This window comes from Aethalodelphis obliquidens, unplaced genomic scaffold (assembly GCF_003676395.1).
Source record: "Aethalodelphis obliquidens isolate GAN/ISIS:26980383/991018 unplaced genomic scaffold, ASM367639v1 scaffold13, whole genome shotgun sequence".
Lineage (NCBI taxonomy): Eukaryota > Metazoa > Chordata > Mammalia > Artiodactyla > Delphinidae > Aethalodelphis > Aethalodelphis obliquidens.
In genome coordinates, this window is record NW_020837957.1 from 14,099,957 (window position 1) to 14,118,871 (window position 18,915).

The 18,915-nt window shown below is 34.1% G+C and overlaps 1 protein-coding gene across 1 annotated transcript in view; it reads right to left on the reverse strand.

The window, feature by feature from the left end:
* Window positions 1-18,915, reverse strand: part of PIGK (phosphatidylinositol glycan anchor biosynthesis class K) — a 134,865-nt gene that overhangs the window by 79,811 nt on the left and 36,139 nt on the right. The window contains exons 4-8 of the mRNA XM_027114102.1: window positions 15,884-16,019; window positions 14,064-14,175; window positions 12,075-12,171; window positions 9,718-9,835; window positions 9,383-9,493 (exon numbers count right to left, since the gene is read on the reverse strand). Of these exons, the coding sequence (XP_026969903.1) occupies window positions 9,383-9,493; window positions 9,718-9,835; window positions 12,075-12,171; window positions 14,064-14,175; window positions 15,884-16,019 (574 nt within the window). The remainder of the gene's footprint in view (window positions 1-9,382; window positions 9,494-9,717; window positions 9,836-12,074; window positions 12,172-14,063; window positions 14,176-15,883; window positions 16,020-18,915) is intronic.

An 18,915-nucleotide genomic window follows, 5' to 3' on the forward strand; every position in this document is an offset into this window, starting at 1 on the left:
GCAATGAGAGGGTCATGTTTTGCAGAAGCAGAATGGACTTCATCCACATGTGCCACCATCTTTATAAGCCTCTATTGCTGCTGCCTTTGCATGAAAGTCAGCTAGAGCAACTCCCTAATACTGAGGTTCAGTCCTTTGGTGTAAGCCTCAATTTTGATGACAGACAATATAATACACCCGGATATATCAGACTTCCAAGAATTTCATGCAATTTCTGGAACACTTATAATACATACCTATATAGACACAGCATAAAGAAGGCTTGTTCCTTCTTATTAGACAATGTTTCCCATGTAACTTAAAGTATGAAATAAGCCTAATCAGTTTAACATCTTCCTTTTTATAAGGAGAGGAAATACATCCTTTGAAATGTTCCAGGTACCCTCTGAAAAACTTGAAAGTTAATTGAGGTCAAAAGGCTTCAGTTTTAGAATCTGATTTTGGGAAGTCTGTCAAAGATACCAAAAGGTTTGGACACTTGAAGAAACAGGATCACAGATCAATATTGTCTACTTAGCAATATTGTCTACTTAGCAATATTGTCTACTTAGCAGATGAAAAAAATTAAGTTCTAGTTTGAAGTACACTATTGATAATAAAGCTTAATTTTTAAAACCTTTATAAACAATTCAATTTCAGCCAGCTTGATTAGACAAGGTAAAATTCTCTCTCTCAACCTTTTATATACGTTTAGTTTGTCCTTCATAACCAGAAGTTCTAGTTAAGACAAAATTATCCTCATTTCCCTTAACACAAATGCATCTTTATTCCTCATACTTTTTCTTAGCCAAAAACACATCCTGCTTTTCCCTGCCTATGGAGATGTCTCCCATATCGTTTCTAATAGCTTTACTTGCATAATTAGAATTTTTAACCTTTAAAAACCTTAATTTCTAGTGAAAATTTAGGAAGTAAACAATTGTGGACTATCTCTTACTCTAGCATTACAGCTTGGCAAACTTATACTTTTTTATAATTTCTAGAAACATGTGTTTTCTCATAGAAAATTTCTCAGCATGGCACCAAACAAGTGTGAATGAATAATGTTGCCTGCCATATCAGTAAACAAAGGATGTTGCAGCCATCGAGCCACTACAGCTGCTCCCAAAGGTGCACCCTGAAGGGACTCAGGATGGGAAAGCCCAGGATACTGGCCCTAGACAGCTATGATGCATATCAAAGGAATGATTTCAATGAGCCCAGACTCTTGCATCTTCCCGTATATAGAAAAGTGCTAAATTCATTAATTTGAGATGTCTGGTTTTATTTAACTAACAGTAATCTTTTTTTTTTTTTTTTGCGGTACACGGGCCTCTCACTGCCGTGGCCTCTCCCGCTGCGGAGCACAGGCTCCGGATGCGCAGGCTCAGCGGCCATGGCTCACGGGCCTAGCCGCTCTGCGGCACGTGGGATCTTCCCGGACCGGGGCACGAACCCGTGTCCCCTGTATCGGCAGGCGGACCCTCAACCACTGCGCCACCAGGGAAGTCCAACAGTAATCTTTTGATATTCTGACTACCTGGTCTTTCTTGCAAAAACTCTTATAAAATCTGGTTCCTCCCTTACCTCTTCATAACAGTCCCTCAGAGCTATCTGAGAAGCTACATCCTGGGCTTAAGTCCTCAATTTTGTCTGCCAAACAAAACATAATTCTCAACTTTTGGTTGCACATTTTTTTTCACTCGACACACGCTTACTAATAAACCCAAATTTATCTTTAGTTTCTCTATAATAAGAAACCAAAAGTAGATAAACCTATGTTCAGTAATTAATGGCTCAGTATTTTTTCTTATTTGGGGAGAGCTAGATATTCAATAAATTTCTAGCACTTAATCTTAGCAAAACTTTAAGGTTTCAGGTTACTGAAAAGATATGGGAAATTAATTTGAAAAGTTCAACTAAGAACTTTTTATCCTACTTATATTTATTTAATACTTGCTCTTAACAATTGTTTAGATTACTTATGAAAACTTCATCATATCCAGTTATTTTCCTTGCAAGCCTAGGTAAAATAAAAGTATTATATTTAATGCTGATAACTCTAAAGACATCTCTGCTTTAATTTAAACCAACAACCTTAAACTAGCTTTTATTTACAAAAGATATCTTAGATCACATAATTTTAAAAAGCATTTCAGTTAGTTTCTGTTGTATTTCTGACAACTTTGGAATGCCCATTTTGACTCCACATTGGCTCTGTTTCTTTGACTTTAGCCTTTGCTTTTCCTTGCTTTTGTTATTATAATCATACATAATGGCCTGCCGCAGGGAACCCTACCCACCTGGGAATGGCTGCATGAAAGAAGAAATTAACACATGCCCTCCTGGAGGCTGGCCATTCCAGGAGATGTTTTGGCAAGACTGATGGCCCTTTTTACTTTACTTCCTCCCCGCCTCTCCCTCTCTATTCTGCCTTCTTGCTTTACTTCCCTCTCTGATTCTATAAAAGAAACTGGCATCCAGATCCCGATAAGATGTTTTTATTGGGGACCTTAGTCCACCACCTTCTCGGTCTGCTGCCTTTCTGAATAAAGTCATATTCCTTGCCTCAACACCCTGTCTCCCGATTTATTGGCCTGTTGTGCGGCGAGCAGAGCGTGCTTGCACTCGGTAACACAATCCTTACAAGCTTGTCTTCAAACCAACTAAATAGAGCTCTTCTACAAAGTAATTCTGCAGTACCATCTAGAGGTTAAAAAAAAACACCACCACATATCTACAACGTACATAAGGAGATACACACAGATGCAAAGAGAGATCTCATAGTTACCAATATTTGTGGAGAAGACACTTAAGTTTTTTTTTTTATCTGCCAAATTTCCAAATTTTTCTTCCCTTCTTTTTTTTTCTTTTCTGATGAGAAACAATTGCATTTCAAAGAATGGCTCTTAAGTCTCAGAGAATATAGAGATAGGAAATCTACATCACAAAGACACAGATTAAGTACAGAACAATTCTATTTCCAAAGTCCCAATATCTACAAGTATTTTGAGATGAAGAGAGGAGGTTTGGGGATTGGCAAAACGGAATGACACCCATCTACCTATTGTTGGAATGTTTCTTTTCCTCTGGGTATATCTAGCTTCGGGTATAAGGTCTAAATTCTTACCAGACTCTGAATAATTTCAGTTCCCTAAGTGTTTAAGGCAATAATTTAGCAGTTTATCCAAAAAAATCTGTATCATCAACTCTGTGAGGGGCCCATATGGGAGTTTAAGCTGATGTGGAAGAATTTGCACAGAGCCTTGAGAACAATCTCTTTTCCAGGGTCCCAGCTGATAACAGCTGAAACATTGATCTCTGGGCAAGTGTTTTAATAATGAACCCCCAAGAAGGTGAAATGGGGAGGCCTAGGCATTGTTTTAGATATCTTTTGTATCTTTAATTTTTCATTGGATTTTGCAACAAATCTTTTAATGAAGTTATTTTGGAATTTTGAAAGCTTTTGGAGACTTCTGCATACTAATTAAAAAAGGTATTCCATTTGGTTCATTTAACTTGGGAGCCCTTGTTTTTAAGTGATCTTACCTATTTGGAACATTCCTCCTAATGGCCAATGTAATTCTAGGTTGATTTTAGTAAAACTTTGCCATTTTGTTAAATAACTGCAGCTTCCAGGATTCATAGTTCTTAAATATAAACTAAGCAGATGTGATGGAAGGCAGTGTGCTCAACTATTTGTACATAAAGGATCATGTTTCTTCTAGCTAGGCCTTTGGTTTTCTCAGTCAAACTAATACCTAAGAGGGACTTGTGGCAGGGTTGGGAATTATGTGTTGTTTTACAGTGTACATTATTGCATGGAAGTTTTCTTGAGGTTGGTGAGTGACCTAGATGTCAGTCTAACCCATTCTGTGACCAACTTATCCTAACATGAGACTCTTTGGGTTAGGTGATGAGCACTCTAATAACTTTTAAACGTCTGGTACCCACCAAACTTTGCAGCCTTTTAGCTTCTGAAATTCCCATTAGCAATGGGTTTTACTTCGTGTGCACATTAACAGAAACCCATGGTAACTAAAAAAAAAAAAAAGAGAGAGAGAGAGAGAGACTGGGGAAAGGACTGAACGAGCAGACCTCAAAGAATGAGTATTGCGGACTGATTCCAAGCAAAAGGAGAACTGCAGCTATAACTAGTAGTTCTCAACAGGGAATCTGGGAAAGGATTCCAAACAAATGGGGAGGTGCATATTAAACCTTCATAGTACCAAATGTGGAGACAGAATCAAGGGACTGGAGTTTTCCACTCAAAACAATGAACTGTGGAAAGCTAATTAGATCAGGAGCTCGAACACAAAAAGAACAGAGCTCAACCAAAAGGAACTTACCAATGGCCCTTGGAAACAGCAAGAAAGACAGTGAACTGAAAAGGGTTCACAGGGTGCCATGCCTGTGTTTCCTGCTCCTTGAAAGCCATCCCAAATTCACTTCAAATCTCATCGCTGCCACCCATCCATTAAAAAATAAAAGTCAACCAAGTAAATTTGAAGATGTATTTGGCTTTATTAGATGATTCATGAATTGGGCAGGCAGCATCCCACCTAGCAACTAGAAGGGTGCTCCCAGTACTACACTTGTTTTGATTACTATAGCTTAGTAGCATAGTTTGAAATCAGGGCATATGATAGCTCCAGCTTGTTCTTCTTTCTCAAGATTGCTTTAGCTATTTGGGGTCTTCAGTGCTTCCATATAAAATTTAGGATTATTTGTTCTAGTTCTATTTTAAAAAATGTCTTTATTATTTTGATATGGATTACATGAAATCTGTAGATTGCTTTGGAAAATATGGACATTTTAGCAATATTAATTCTTCTAAATCAGAAGCATGGATTTATTCTACTTATTTGTGTCATCTTCAGTTTCTTTCATCAATGCTTAGAGTTTTCAGAATACAGGTCTTTCACCTCCTTGGTTAAATTCATCTCTAGGTATTTTATTCTTTTTTATACAATTGTAAGAGGGATTGTTTTCATCACTTCTCTTTCTGATAGTTCATTATTAGTGTACAGAAATTCAGCCAATTTTTGTATATTAATTTTACAACTTAACTGAATTCATTATTAGTTCTAATAGTTTTTTTGGTAGAGTCTTTAGGGATTTCTGTATTACACCATCTGCAAATAGTGACAGTTTTGCTACTTCTTCCTTTCCAGTTTGGATGCCTTTTATTTCTTTTCCTGACTAATTTCTTTTTTTTTTTTAACATCTTTATTGGCATATAATTGCTTTACAGTGTTGTGTTAGTTTCTTCTGTAAAACAAAGTGAATCAGCTATATGCATACGTATATCCCCATATCCCCTCCCTCTTGCATCTCCCTCCCCCACTCCTTATCCCACCCCTCTAGGTGGCCGCAAAGCACCGAGCTGATCTCCCTGTGCTATGCAGCTGCTTCCCACTAGCTACCTATTTTACATTTGGTAGTGTATATCTGTCAACGTTACTCTCTCAGTTCGTCCCACCTTACCCTTCCCCCTCCACATGTCCTCAAGTCCATTCTCTAGGTCTGTGTCTTTATTCCTGTCCTGCCCCTAGGTTCATCCTTTTTTTTTTAGATTCTATATAGATGTGTTAGCATACGGTATTATTTTTCTCTTTCTGCCTTACTTCACTCTGTATGACAGACTAGGTCCATCCACCTCACTACAAATAACTTAGTTTTGTTTCTTTCTTGACTAATTTCTGTGGTTAAGACTTCCAACACTATGGATAAAAGTGGCAAGAGTGGGCATCCCTGTATTGTTCCTAATCTTAGAGGAAAAAGCTTTCTCAGTTTCTCACTGCTGAGTATAATGTTAGCTGTGAGTTTGTCATATATGGCCTTTATTATATTGAGGTATATATATTCTCTCTATACCAACTTTGTAAAGTTTTTATCATAAATGGATGTCAAATTGTCAAATGCTTTTTTCTGCATCTATTGAAATGATCATATGATTTAAATCAGTCATTTTGTTAATGTGGTGTATCACATTATTGATTTGCAGGTGTTAAACCAAACTTGCATCCCTGGAATGAATCCCACTTGATCATGCTGCATGATTCTTTTAATGTATTGTTGAATTTGGTTTGCTAATATTTTGTTGAGGATTTTTGTATCTATATTCATCAGGGATATTGGCCAATAATTTTCTTTTTTTGTAGCATCAATTCTTTTGCGTTGGTGTCAGGGTAATTCTAGTCTCATAAAGTGACTTTGGAAGTGTTCTTTCTTTCTTCTCAAACTGAAGAAGTGTATATTATCCAAAGTGTGTATTATTTTATTTGGAATAATTTGACAAGGATGGGTATTACCTTCTTTAAATGTTTGGCAGAATCACCTATGAAGCCACCTAGACCTGGACTTTTGTTTGTTGGCGTTTTTTCTTTTTTTTGGATTACTGATTTAATTTCATTACTAGTAATTGGTCTATTCAGATTTTCTAATTCCTCATGATTTAGTCTTGGAAGACTGCATGTTTCTAGGAATTTATCCAATTCTAGATTGTCTAATTTGTTGGCATATAATTGTTCATAATAGTCTCTTATGATCTTTTGTATTTCTGTGATATTGACTGTAATTTCTCCTCCTTCATTTCTGATTTTACTTATTTGGGCTCATTTTTCCTTGATGAATCTGTTTGGCTAAAGATTTGCCAATTTTGTTTATCTTTCAAAGAACCAGCTCTTAGTTTCATTGATTGTTCTATTGTCTCTTTAGCTGTTATTTCATTTATTTCTGCTCTGATCTTTATTATTGCCTTCTTTCTACTAACTTCGGGCTTTGTTTGTTCTTCTTTTTCTAGTTCCTTTAAATGAGTTAGATGGTTAAGAGTTTTCTTGTTTCTTGAGGTAGGTCAGTATTAATATGAACTTCCCTCTTAGAAACTGCTTTCGCTAGCAGCATCCTAAAGATTTTGGAATGTTGTGTTTCCATTTGCATTTGTCTCAAGGTATTTTGTGATTTCTTTGATAACCCACTGATTGTTTAACAGCATGTTGTTTAGTCTCCACATGTTTTGTGGGTTTTTTTCCAGTTTTCTTTTTATAACTGATTTCTGGTTTCATACAGTTGTGATCAGAAAAGATGCTCAAATTTATTAAGACTTCTTAAATTTACTGAGACTTGGTCCATAGCCTAACATGTGATCTATCCTGCAGAATGTTCCATGTACACTTGAATGTGTATTTTGCTGTTTTTGTTTTGGATGGAATGTTCTGTATGTATCTATTTAGTCAATCTGATATAAGGTGTCTTTTAAGGCCAATGTTTCCTTGTTGATTTTCTGTCTGGATGATCTATCCATTGATATTAAGTGGGGTATTAAGTCCTCTACTGTTATTGTATTACTGTCTATTTCTCCCTTTACTTCCGTTACTATTTGATTTATATATTTAAGTGGTGCCATGTTGGGTGCACAAATGTTTACAAATGTTATATCCTCTTGTTGGACTGTTGGACTGACCCCTTTGTATTATGTAATGCCCTTGTTACAGTATTTGTTTGGAAGTCTATTACTACCCCAGTTTCCTTTTCATTTTCATTTTCATGGTATATCTTTTTCCATCCATTCACTTTCAGACTGTGAGTGTCTTAAGGTTTGAAGTGAGTGTCTTGTAAGGAGCATTGAGAAGGGCCTTGTTTTTTTTAATCCATTCAGCCACCCTATGTCTTTTGATTGGAGAATTTAGTCCATTTACATTTATAGTAATTATTGATAGGTATTTACTTACTGCCATTTTGTTAATTGTTTTCTCACTGTTTCTGTAGTTCATCTCTGTTCCTTTATTCTTCTCTTTCTTTCTTCCCTTGTTGTTTGACTGTTTTCTTTACAGTTATTTTAAATTCCTTTTTCATTTACTTTTGTGTATTTACTAAAGGTTTTTTGTTTGTGGTTACCATAGGTCACACATAACATCCTACATATATAACAATCTCCTTTAAGTTTATAGTAACTTAATTTTGAACACATTCCAAAGCTTTATATTTTACTTCCCCAACACATTTATGATAACATATTTTACATCTATTCATTTTATATATCCCTTAACTAAGTATTGTATTTTAAATTAATTTTATGACTTTTGTCTTTTACCCTTTGTACTGACTTTATAAATGATTAACCCACTACCTTTTTATTTACCTTTTTCAGTGAGATTTTTAATTTAATATCTTATCTTACTATTGATTAGTATCTTTTCTTTCTAGCTTAGAGAAGTCCCTTTAACATTTCTTATAAAATGGTGATGAACTCTTTTAGTTTTGCTTATCTGGAAAACTCCTAATCTCTCCTTCAATTCTGAATGATAACCCTACAAGTTACAGAATTCCTAGTTGGCAGTTATTCCCTTTCGAAACTTCAAAATGTAGTAAGTAGTTTGATGTTATCAAATCTGATAGCTTAAAGCAGTGGTTTTCAGAATTTTAGAGTTGAACCTCTTTAATAAATAGAAATCTACCTGAAAGGTTTCTATATAATAAAAGAGATCAATACAAAGCTGCTTGGTTTATGAAATACTAGAGTCCAGAACCCTATCTACTCAGGCTCCCATTCATTCCAAAGCTCCATGAAAGCAGGGACAGTATCTGCCTCTATCTCTAGAGTACAGCCAGTGCCTGTCACTTAGCAAAATCTCAAGAAATATTTGTGAATGAATTAAGATATAAATTAATGAAAAAGAATGAAAGTCATTAATTCACAGTAATTATCCAGTCTAGAACTGCTATTTCAAGCTTTTTATTATGCTTACTTTTGATAGCAACTTCAAAGTAGATTTATTTTAAAAGAGACAATCAGTGCAGAAAATTCAGGAAAAAAAGTTGAACTAAATTCAACAGGCCACATCAAAACATGGTGCTAGAAGTTGTAGGGTGCACAAAAATATGTAAGAGGAGGCCTCTCTCCTTCAAGAACTTCCCATTAAGTGAGAAAAACATTTACACTCAATTAGTAAGTCCAAACAAAGACAGACTGTGACAAATGGCATTAAAAAAAAAAAAGAAATAAAGCTCTGAGTAGCTTTACTTATTTTACATAAATTCCAACAAGAAGACTATGAGAAGATCTCCTGGAGGAGGTAGGATCTGATCTGACTCCCAAAGAATAGGTAGAATTTCAATATGTGAATCTAAAAAAGGAGACTTCTGGTAGGGAAAAAAAACCATGAGCAAATGAATGAGAATAGCAAAATACCTCAAGGAATAGCAAGTTAACTAGGCTAAGGTTTTAGGCCTCTTGTAGTAAAGAAAGAGATACTACTGTAATGGGAGATTCAAAACACTTTAAAAGGCCACCATTCAGCATATGGAAGAGTACCCTAGAAGTCGAGGAATAACAGACTTCACTTACCACATTAAGGTTAGCATAGCTATTGTGCTATAATCAAATCAAGCAAATACTTACAAGATCATTCATATTAGTTTGGCTAGCTGGATTAATTTCCTCCAAAAATTCTAAGACATAAAATGTGTATCTATCCATAAGATGGACTCCAATTGCAGGATCAGGTTGATGCTATAAAAAAAAAGCAAAGGAAAAAAAAGTGTATGTCTAATAGATAGGATCACCACATTACAACAAAATATTTTAAATATAATCAAAATTTCCTTCTAAGATATAAAGAATTCTAAGAATAAGGAATAACAGATATATTTATAAAGCATATAAGTGATCCTAGAAATAGCTACACATTCCAAAGACAATGCCATTTACAAACGGGAAAGAAAAAATGCACCTACCGAGAGTGAATCTTCTCCCACTTGGCTACTAGCTAAAGCCATTATGTTAGGAGAATAAAATCTCTCATACATGGATGCTCCTTGACAAGTATCAATAATAAACAATAGCTCATTGTAGCTGAAAGAAAAGTGATAATATCTTTGACATGAATCATGCTGTTAAACATACATTAACATTTTACAATACTTCCCTAAGATGTTTAAGTCATATCTTAGTCATTTCATTAGCTAAAAATTTGAGATTTTTTGATAGAATTCCCAATATAAATTTAATATGAGAAATATTAAAGGTATAACCTGTCCAGGGGAACCACCTCAATAGAGTGCAGTAGTTGTGCCATAAAGTGGCTGCCCCAACTTCTTCCCCCTCCTTATCTATGCCACAAGATTCAGAATTCAAACACATGTTCAATTCAAAAAAACATTATCTGGCACCCAAACAGTCCTAGAAACTGAGCTAGATTCAGAAAAAATATATATATGACTTAGTCACATACTCAAAGATCTTAAAATCTAACTGGAAGACAGACACATAAACATATAACTAAATCAGAATGTGATGAGTGTTACAAATTTTATTGAAGGCCTACAATGTGCCTGACACTAAGCTGGGGATACAATAGTCCTTGCCCTCACAGAGCTTAGAGTCTAACAAAGTCAAAGTGCTCCAAGAGCACTGAGAAAGAAACAGAGGAAACTGTAAGGAAAGGCAGGTCAGGGAAAGGTGATGTCTGACAAGGGCAGTGAGGGGTGAGTGTTATATTATTTAACAAAGAGAGGAATAGCACCTTCCAGCAGAGGAAAAAGCCTGTATTAAGGCATCTAAATGTAAAAAAGTATAAATGTTTAGGAAAAAGGAATTGTATTGTGTAGCTTGGATTTAGAGTTAATTTGGTAAAATGGAGAGAAATTCATTTCAAAAAGGTAAGGCAGGGTCAACCTGTAAAGTATCCTGTACAAAGTTTGGATCTTAACCTATAAGTTTGAAGAAGCCATCAAAGGCTTTTTTAAAGTGAAAGAATAACAAAATCAGCTCTATATTTTAGCTGCCTAGTTGGTGAAGGTGAAAACAGGGAGCAAATAACATTTTCTCAGAGGTTTCTCTCAGACATTGGATCTAAGTAAACAGCTAACACTACACCTAAAAAAGAAAGCATGGAATCTTAATATTATCTAGGCAAGGGATAGACGGCACGATTAATATGACACATTTGTTCTCAGACAAAAATCTGTGGACACCCCTGGGGATCATAAACATCTAAGGTTATGAGAGGCAGTACAGTAAAACAATTAAGAGAGTAAGCTCTGGGACAGGCCCACTTGGATGTGAATTCTAGTACTGGCACTTATGAGCTGTATAAAGTTTGGCAAGTTATTTAATCTATCTGTGCCTCAATTTACACATTTGTAAAAATGGGAATAATAACAATATCTGCCTCATGGTGTTATTAAAATTAAACAGAACAACACATTATATAACAGTGCCCAGCACCTAGTATACCTTCAATAAATGTAAGCTATGAATAAGATAAAACCAGTACCAAGCAAAAGCTTCCTCTTCAACACTTCTATACATTCTCCTTATGCCTATAATTCAGAATTTAGAATATTTAATTTGTAGCAGAGTTGTGTACACATTTCTCTTTTCTACTAGATTTTAAAAACTTTGAAGGCACAATAAGCATCATATTCCCCTCTGTGCCACATGTTCAGAAGGTAAGCAATAAGTATTTATTGAGGGTAATTAATTTAAAAGCAGTTCAATTGTTACTTTAAATTCACTTAAGTTCATATGACAACTTTCAACTAAAAGGGTGCTTATCACGGATTACTAACAATATATCATCCTCAATGTGAGTTGCTACAAATTTTATACTAATCCTAATTTCAGCATCTTTTTTCCAAAGAAGAAATAATGTATTCCTATTACTTGGAGGGCCCAAGATTGTGCAAAAAGAATAAGTACAAGATGAAAAATAAATATATGTTCACAATCCCCCTAAATAATGGGGAACTTGGTTGGTGGGACTCTTATTTCCTCCAAACAGGATGAGCAATGACAAGAGATATGATCTTAACAGGTGAATTTCTTTCCATGCTCTTTAAGAAACCCAAATTTTTCTTCTAAAAAGAATTCAGTTCATACTTCTGTAAAATATAATAAAACTACTGCTGCAATGTACAATTTCTAAAAAAATAAAAAATAGTTCAGTTCAATAGAAATAACAAACATAAATCTAGAGTAGAAGAAATGACTTATTAAAATAAGTTTAGATCTCATAAGATTTATAAATCTACTAACCATGGAAAAATTAGGTACTAATCTATCTTATGAAAAGTAGTCATTTGTCAATTACCGTCTTTTTTGCCACATTTGTTCAAAAGCATCTGCAAGTTCTATGTTGGTAATTTCTTCAGAATCTTGAAATTTCAAGAAACCGTTTCCACCATGTCCTTATAGGAAGAGTCAGAAAGATCAAACAGACACTGTTTTTAATGCAAACTGCACACATCTAGATATAAACATTCACTTCATTCATGGCAATATTTTAATATCACTTGTTATTTTATACTCTAAAATAAAAAGTACTGTAAAAACAAATAAATTTAATTTTCTGCTATACCAATTAAAGAGAATAATGATAGACTATGTACAAAATAGTAGATATAACATATATTTAAAAGATTTTCTATCATTCAGTTTTAGAAAAACACATTTATACTTTTTTCACTGGCTCCATTATTATGTCAGAAATGAGTTTCCATAGATAAAAATTTCTCAAATACCAGGCAAACATTTTTGGTGAGAAAGGAGTTGAAGACACTAGCTAGTCCCATGGTAAGCTAGCACTATTCACAGTATATACTTGAAATGCTATATCAATAGGAAGTGTAGTTCTCACCTAAAACTTGATGTTTTCACAATCATCAACCACTGTCTAATGAGAGTTGACCAGAAGATTATGACATTTAGAATGCATGATAGAGCCAGTCTGCCTGGACACAAACACTAGCTTTACTACTTAATGACTGTGTTATTTTAGGCAAGTAACTTAACCTTTCTAGGCCTCAGTTTCCTCAGATGTAAAGTAAGAAATGTATCAGTAAGGTCATCATTAGCGTGTCTATATATGTCCTTTGTGCAGATTTTAAAAAGGTACTTCCCACTGGGTAACAAAGTAGAAAAATCTGTGTGTTTCAGTGCTCCCACTGAATATAAGTAGTCCTGTAAGCTCAAAAGTGGTTAGTGGCTATGCCTTAGGGTGGGTTAAGGGAAGAGGAATATTTCTCTCTCCCATTAGACACAACTTTATAGCAGGGCACACAGCTGAGTAAATGTAAACATATACTAGATCTCAGCTCCCACTCACCACCCGAGCCAGACACTTATATGCAGTGCACAACCCACACAACCATATATGACAGCCCTGAAAATCGGCACCTAAATCTTTAGATTGTTTTGAGGATGAAATGAACTAATATACACAATGATTAAGAATACTGCGTGATGTATAGTAAGCCTCAATAAATATTAGCTATTACCGTTTTTATTATCATATTATCATAATTATCAACCTTCCCGTTCTCTTACACGGGTTGGCAAGCTTTTTCTGTAAAGGGCCATGTGGTAAATGTTTTAGACTTGTGAGCCATATGGTCTCTGTTGCAACTCCTGGACTCTACCACTGTAATGTAAAAGCAGCCACAGACAATACACAAAACAAATGGTTACAACTATGCTCTAATAAAACTTTACTTCCAAAACAGTAGCCCTTCCATGGGCCAGGGTTTGCCAATTCTTTCTTAGATACTGGAATTTCTCCCATACCTGGAGTTGTCCTGAAAGAGGATCTACAGACTCAGAAAAAAATGTAAAACCTTTTGTTTAGTACATCAAATAAAGCCAAGCTACAAGACTGTACTTCATCCTATTTGCCACAAAAACTTTAAAATTTCTTGTAAATGTCAGATAAACTAAAATGAAAATTTTTCTGACTTCATTAACTTGCTGGGTTAATTTAGAAAGTTTATAAATTGATTGTATTTTAAAAGCTGTAAATAAATGCAACATGATAAAAGAAGACTACTAATTAGGGGTCACTGTCTTGCTGTATGACATCTAAGAATCATTCTGCACCTATTTTATCATCAGTTGATGAGTAATACACTGTTCTAAAGTATCATTTCAAGTTGTTATACATTATGAGAAAAGAGAACTTCATAACAAACTATCAAACTACTTGAACCAAAATAATTTAAGATGTTTAAATTTCTTTCCACACAAATTCCTTTTTGAAAAGAGTTGCAACATATGCTATCATTAAATATCTAAATTATGAAATTACCTGTCATATAAATAAGAATATTACTCCTATCATCAGAAAGAAGACGTTTTGACCGAGGCGTACTAGATGGAATCCTCCCAGTTAATACCCGTAAAAAATTTTCCACGGTTACCTGAAAAATAAGTGAAAAATCAGATGAAATAGAATTGAGGGAAACCTGATAATTGTTTTTTACTTTCAAAAATATTCCTTCTTCTTTCTCTATGTATTACTCAGCATTACCTCTAAACTGAAAATAAAACCTAAAGAGAAATATAACTCAATTAAAATATATTTATTTAAATGTATACCTCAAACTAACTTTGTTTCCATTTTTTAAAAAATACTAAAAACTAACAAATAAAAACTACCTTGGGGAAAAATAGGTTAATTATACATTTAAAAATTCAAATACTATACAAAATATTGCCAAAAACTTAAAGATTATCAGTCTGTCTTCACAGGCAATTCTTTGGGAAGAAACAAAATATAAAAACATAAATAAATTCAACAACATTATAACTATTGCAATTAATATGTGCAACTACTTAGTCAATTCTAGATTAACAGTGAAAAACAGGTCCATAATAAATTATAAAAATAAAACCGTAAGTATAGATCCATAAATAATTCCCAAATTATGCATCTTTGATTTTTTAATGCATTTTGTTACTTAAATTTCATTAGGGGTATCTTTAACATGTAAAAAATTCATAACACTCTAAACCAGATTTCCCAACCAGGAATTTCTGGACATCTGGGATTCTTTGAAAGATATTTAAGGTCTTGGGAGTATAATGCTAATTTGAAGTTATACTATACAGATCTAAATTTAAAAAGCAGAAAATCAATCCAGCTTTCTTGTTCGACTTTTCCCTAGATCATGAGTATGTAAGTGTGTGTGTGTGTGTGTGTGTGTGTGTGTGTGTGTAAGCTATTTGGTTTACATTTTTCCCAGAAGACAGCAAAATGCTAAGTGTTTTTCTTTAACAGGACTTCTTGTTAGCTAATAAGGAAGGGAAGTATTTGGTCTACATTTTATAATGACTAAATAAACAATTAAAAGTCCAGCATTCATAAACATTTAACTGTTGAACAAACATTTTTGAGTGCCTTCAGAAGGTTACAGGAACTCTCTAGGTGTAAGATACATAAGATACAGGCCATGTTCTCAAGCAGCTTACAGCCTGGGAAAAGATATTCTTTTTAAATTGCTTCAAAACAGGTCTGGGAACATGGGAAATTGTGTCTTACTTTTGGTAAACTTGGTAAAAGGGGAAGGATTATTGAGGAAGACTTCATCAAGGAAGACTTCAAATTTTAAACATACAATTTATTAAATTTAAAATGAAGTTTCAAAGGGAGAAAATATAGTATAATGCCATTTTTCCAAATTTACATTTTTATTTTTAATCATACATGCTAAAAACACTGGAAGCATATTAAAAGTGATTACCTCTAAGTAGTGTTAGTCACTTTAGTATTTTCACAATATACTTACTAAAAATATAAAACTTGAAATTTTAGATCAAATATGAAAAACAAAGAATATACTTACTATAAAAGAATGTTGATACATTAAACATCAATAAAATACTCTAATATAGAAGCCAAGATAAAGTTGTTCTATCCTAGATACATATATGAAATATTCATGCTGTGATAGTTTTACTCATATATTGTTTCCTTAATATGAACTCCAGAAACAGAATTATAGCAAGGTTTCAGTGACAATCATGTACAAAGTTTAAAGAAAAAGAATAAGATTATTTTATTCTACCACTATTTTAAAGCTTAAAAGTGAAAATATTTCAAAACTGTTGCTAAACTAAACAATTTACCTCATAACTTCTATAATCCACTTCCACATCATCTCCATACACATTTAATTCCATATTCTTGTGACTAAACACTGTAGCTGGTTTAGGATTTCTAGGGTTGCATGCCATATCATCTGCAAGCATCAGAACAATGTGACTAGGAAAAAAAATTTTCAGTAAATATAGTGTACTATTTAAATAAAACCAGAAAGGTAAAAACAAATATATTCTATTTATATAATATGGTAATTATCTTCATTCTTTCTTTATTAAAATTAACTCAAAATAATTATTGAGGACATATTTAAAAGAGCTTTAATTATTTTTTTCATATCTTTATGTAGTATAAGTTTTAAAGTCGAGAAATTAGAACAATCTGTCACGAACTTATCCGCAGAACTTGAAATTAACTTACTTTTTTTTCCCAACAGAGTATACTTTATGCCATATAGCAAAAGGAAGCTAAGATGAAGGAGCTACACTGTCCTCCCAAAACATTTTTTTCAATTTTAATAATTTGAAACTCTCAAGACTCACTGAGTTAAACTATGATATTCCAAAGAATCTACTTTTCAGAATCTCAAATGCTTAAGTATGAAAACATGCAATCCATCAGCAAGTGTAATCACTGTACCACAGGAACACATCTCCAATGCAGTCATTCTTCACTGGCTCCACTCCATCTCCCTGACACCAGCCACCATCATCTCTAGATGATGCTGGACTAGGTGCTGGATTAGCTCCCACCTGGCTTCCCACTTCCACTCTCACCCTCCCATGGTTCATTCCCCTTATAGCCACCAGAGTGACCTTCCTTAAACAAGTCAAATCACTAAACTTTCTCACTTAAAACCGTTCAAGAACTCCCCATTATAATTAGAGGAAAACAGAAATTCCTTACATGGTCTAAAAGGCTCAATGTGGTCTCTGTCTGTCTCTCTAACTTCAGCCCCTAGCATCCATGTTCACGATGTTACTTCCATACTGTTCCAGGAATATGCCAAGCCTTTCCCAATTCAGGGGCTACTGACCAAATTTAGACTTCTCTCCTCCCAAATCTTCATATCATTCAAATCTCAGCTAAGGTACTCTATTTTCACTTCAAGTTTTCTTTCCTATAGGTCATTTACGAATCTGAAATCCCCATCTTCTCCCACTACCCCCTCCCATTAGAATATGAGCATCTCTCTGAGGGCAGGGGCTTTTATCTGTCCTGTTCACCACTGTATCACTCAGGCTTAGTAATACAGCTTGGCATATAGTAGGTATTCAATGAACATTCATTGAGTGAATGAAACATTTTCATTTTTGCTTTTATTTTCTTTGAGAGAAAATTACAAAGTCTCTCTTTAATTAAATGCTTCTCATCTTGATCTTTCCATTAAAACTGGTGAACATGAATCAGGCAATTCTTTATTCTACAATATACTTGAGCTTCCCAAACATAAGGGAAAAATTAATGTGGCATATGTAATTAGTTTGGCAAGAGATAGCAAGAAGAAAATGTTCTGCTGCATATGGTCCAAATACATTAAAGTTCAGAACTGAAACACTGTGATTTTTCTTGAAAATTGGCTAGGTTTCTATTTTGAAAGGGTTCCAACACTGCCACATTCAAAGATCAGATCTTCAGCTGTTACTGATTCATACTCACAGAATGGTGAAAGTTATTCCTCTTAAAATGGAAAATATATCTTCGCATTTTAATAACTTAAAATGATTTATATTGTTATTATCAATCATATCTTTTCTGTTATAAGCCACTATTAAACAAGAATGAACTGACCTATAAATCTCAATATAAAAATAAAAATATTCCTTTAGGTCATGTTTTTGGTTGAAGGTTAATTTCGTTCCTTGAAATGAAATGATTACTTAATATCTATACAATGTCAATTTCATAAAGAAGTAGTCACTTCAGCTTAAAATTATAAATTCAATCAACACTATAACCTTTGGTTAACATAATCAATATATCATTAAAAAATTCATTATAGGGCTTCCCTGGTGGCGCAGTGGTTGAAGAGTCCTCCTGCCAATGCAGGGGGCACGGGTTCATGCCCCGGTCCGGGAAGATCCCACATGCCACGGAGCGGCTGCGCTCATGAGCCATGGCCGCTGAGCCTGCGCGTCCGGAGCCTGGGCTCCGCAACGGGAGAGGCCACAACAGTGAGAGGCCCGCGTACCACAAAAAAAAATAAATTAAAAAAAAATTCATTATATCTGTAGATAATAAATAAAAAACAGGACAGAAAACAGACTGAATTTTCAAAGGTTTAGAAATTCAACCACATATTCTAATGCACTGTTTCTGAAAGTTCAGAACTCTTTTCTGGAGAAAAAAAACCCTTTCACCTGGCCCAAGCATAAAATTATTTGTAAAATGATACTTAAATATATACATGAAAATAAACTCCTTAGGCTTATATTTCTTACAAAACTAAAAATAAATACAAAATTATAAAGTACTAAAAATTATAAACTACTAAACTAATAATATTCTAAGAACATTAATTCCATTTGAAGGATGATGTTATTTTGCTGAAATTAAATGACTGCTGTTATATTTAACAGGAGAAAGAGGTTAACTTCAGGCCTGGTTCTACACTTCATTTTTTTCTATATTTTGACATCCACACTACTATATAATTTTATGATATAGAATATATCTGTTCACAAAAGTATGTTGCACAAAATGCCATTCATAATTTCCATGCTCTGTTTACTGTTCAGGATAATCAGATCTTACATTTAACTAAGGCTTTTGCCAACAAACACTCTTTGGACACCAGTTATCATGAGATCTAACTTGTTATCTCCTTAAAGTGCCTTAGTCACCTGAATATCAGGTTAACATCACAGCAGTTATTTAAGTCTTCACTGAGTGGGTATTGAAGACACACTACTACATTCCTATAAATAACGATAGCAAGTTGCTTTGTTATCTTATTAAAATTAAGACAAAAATCCCTCAAATATATCCAACTGATAGAAGAATATGATATTCTTACAGTTTGGCAATCCTCTACTACCATGTGTGATGACTCAACTCT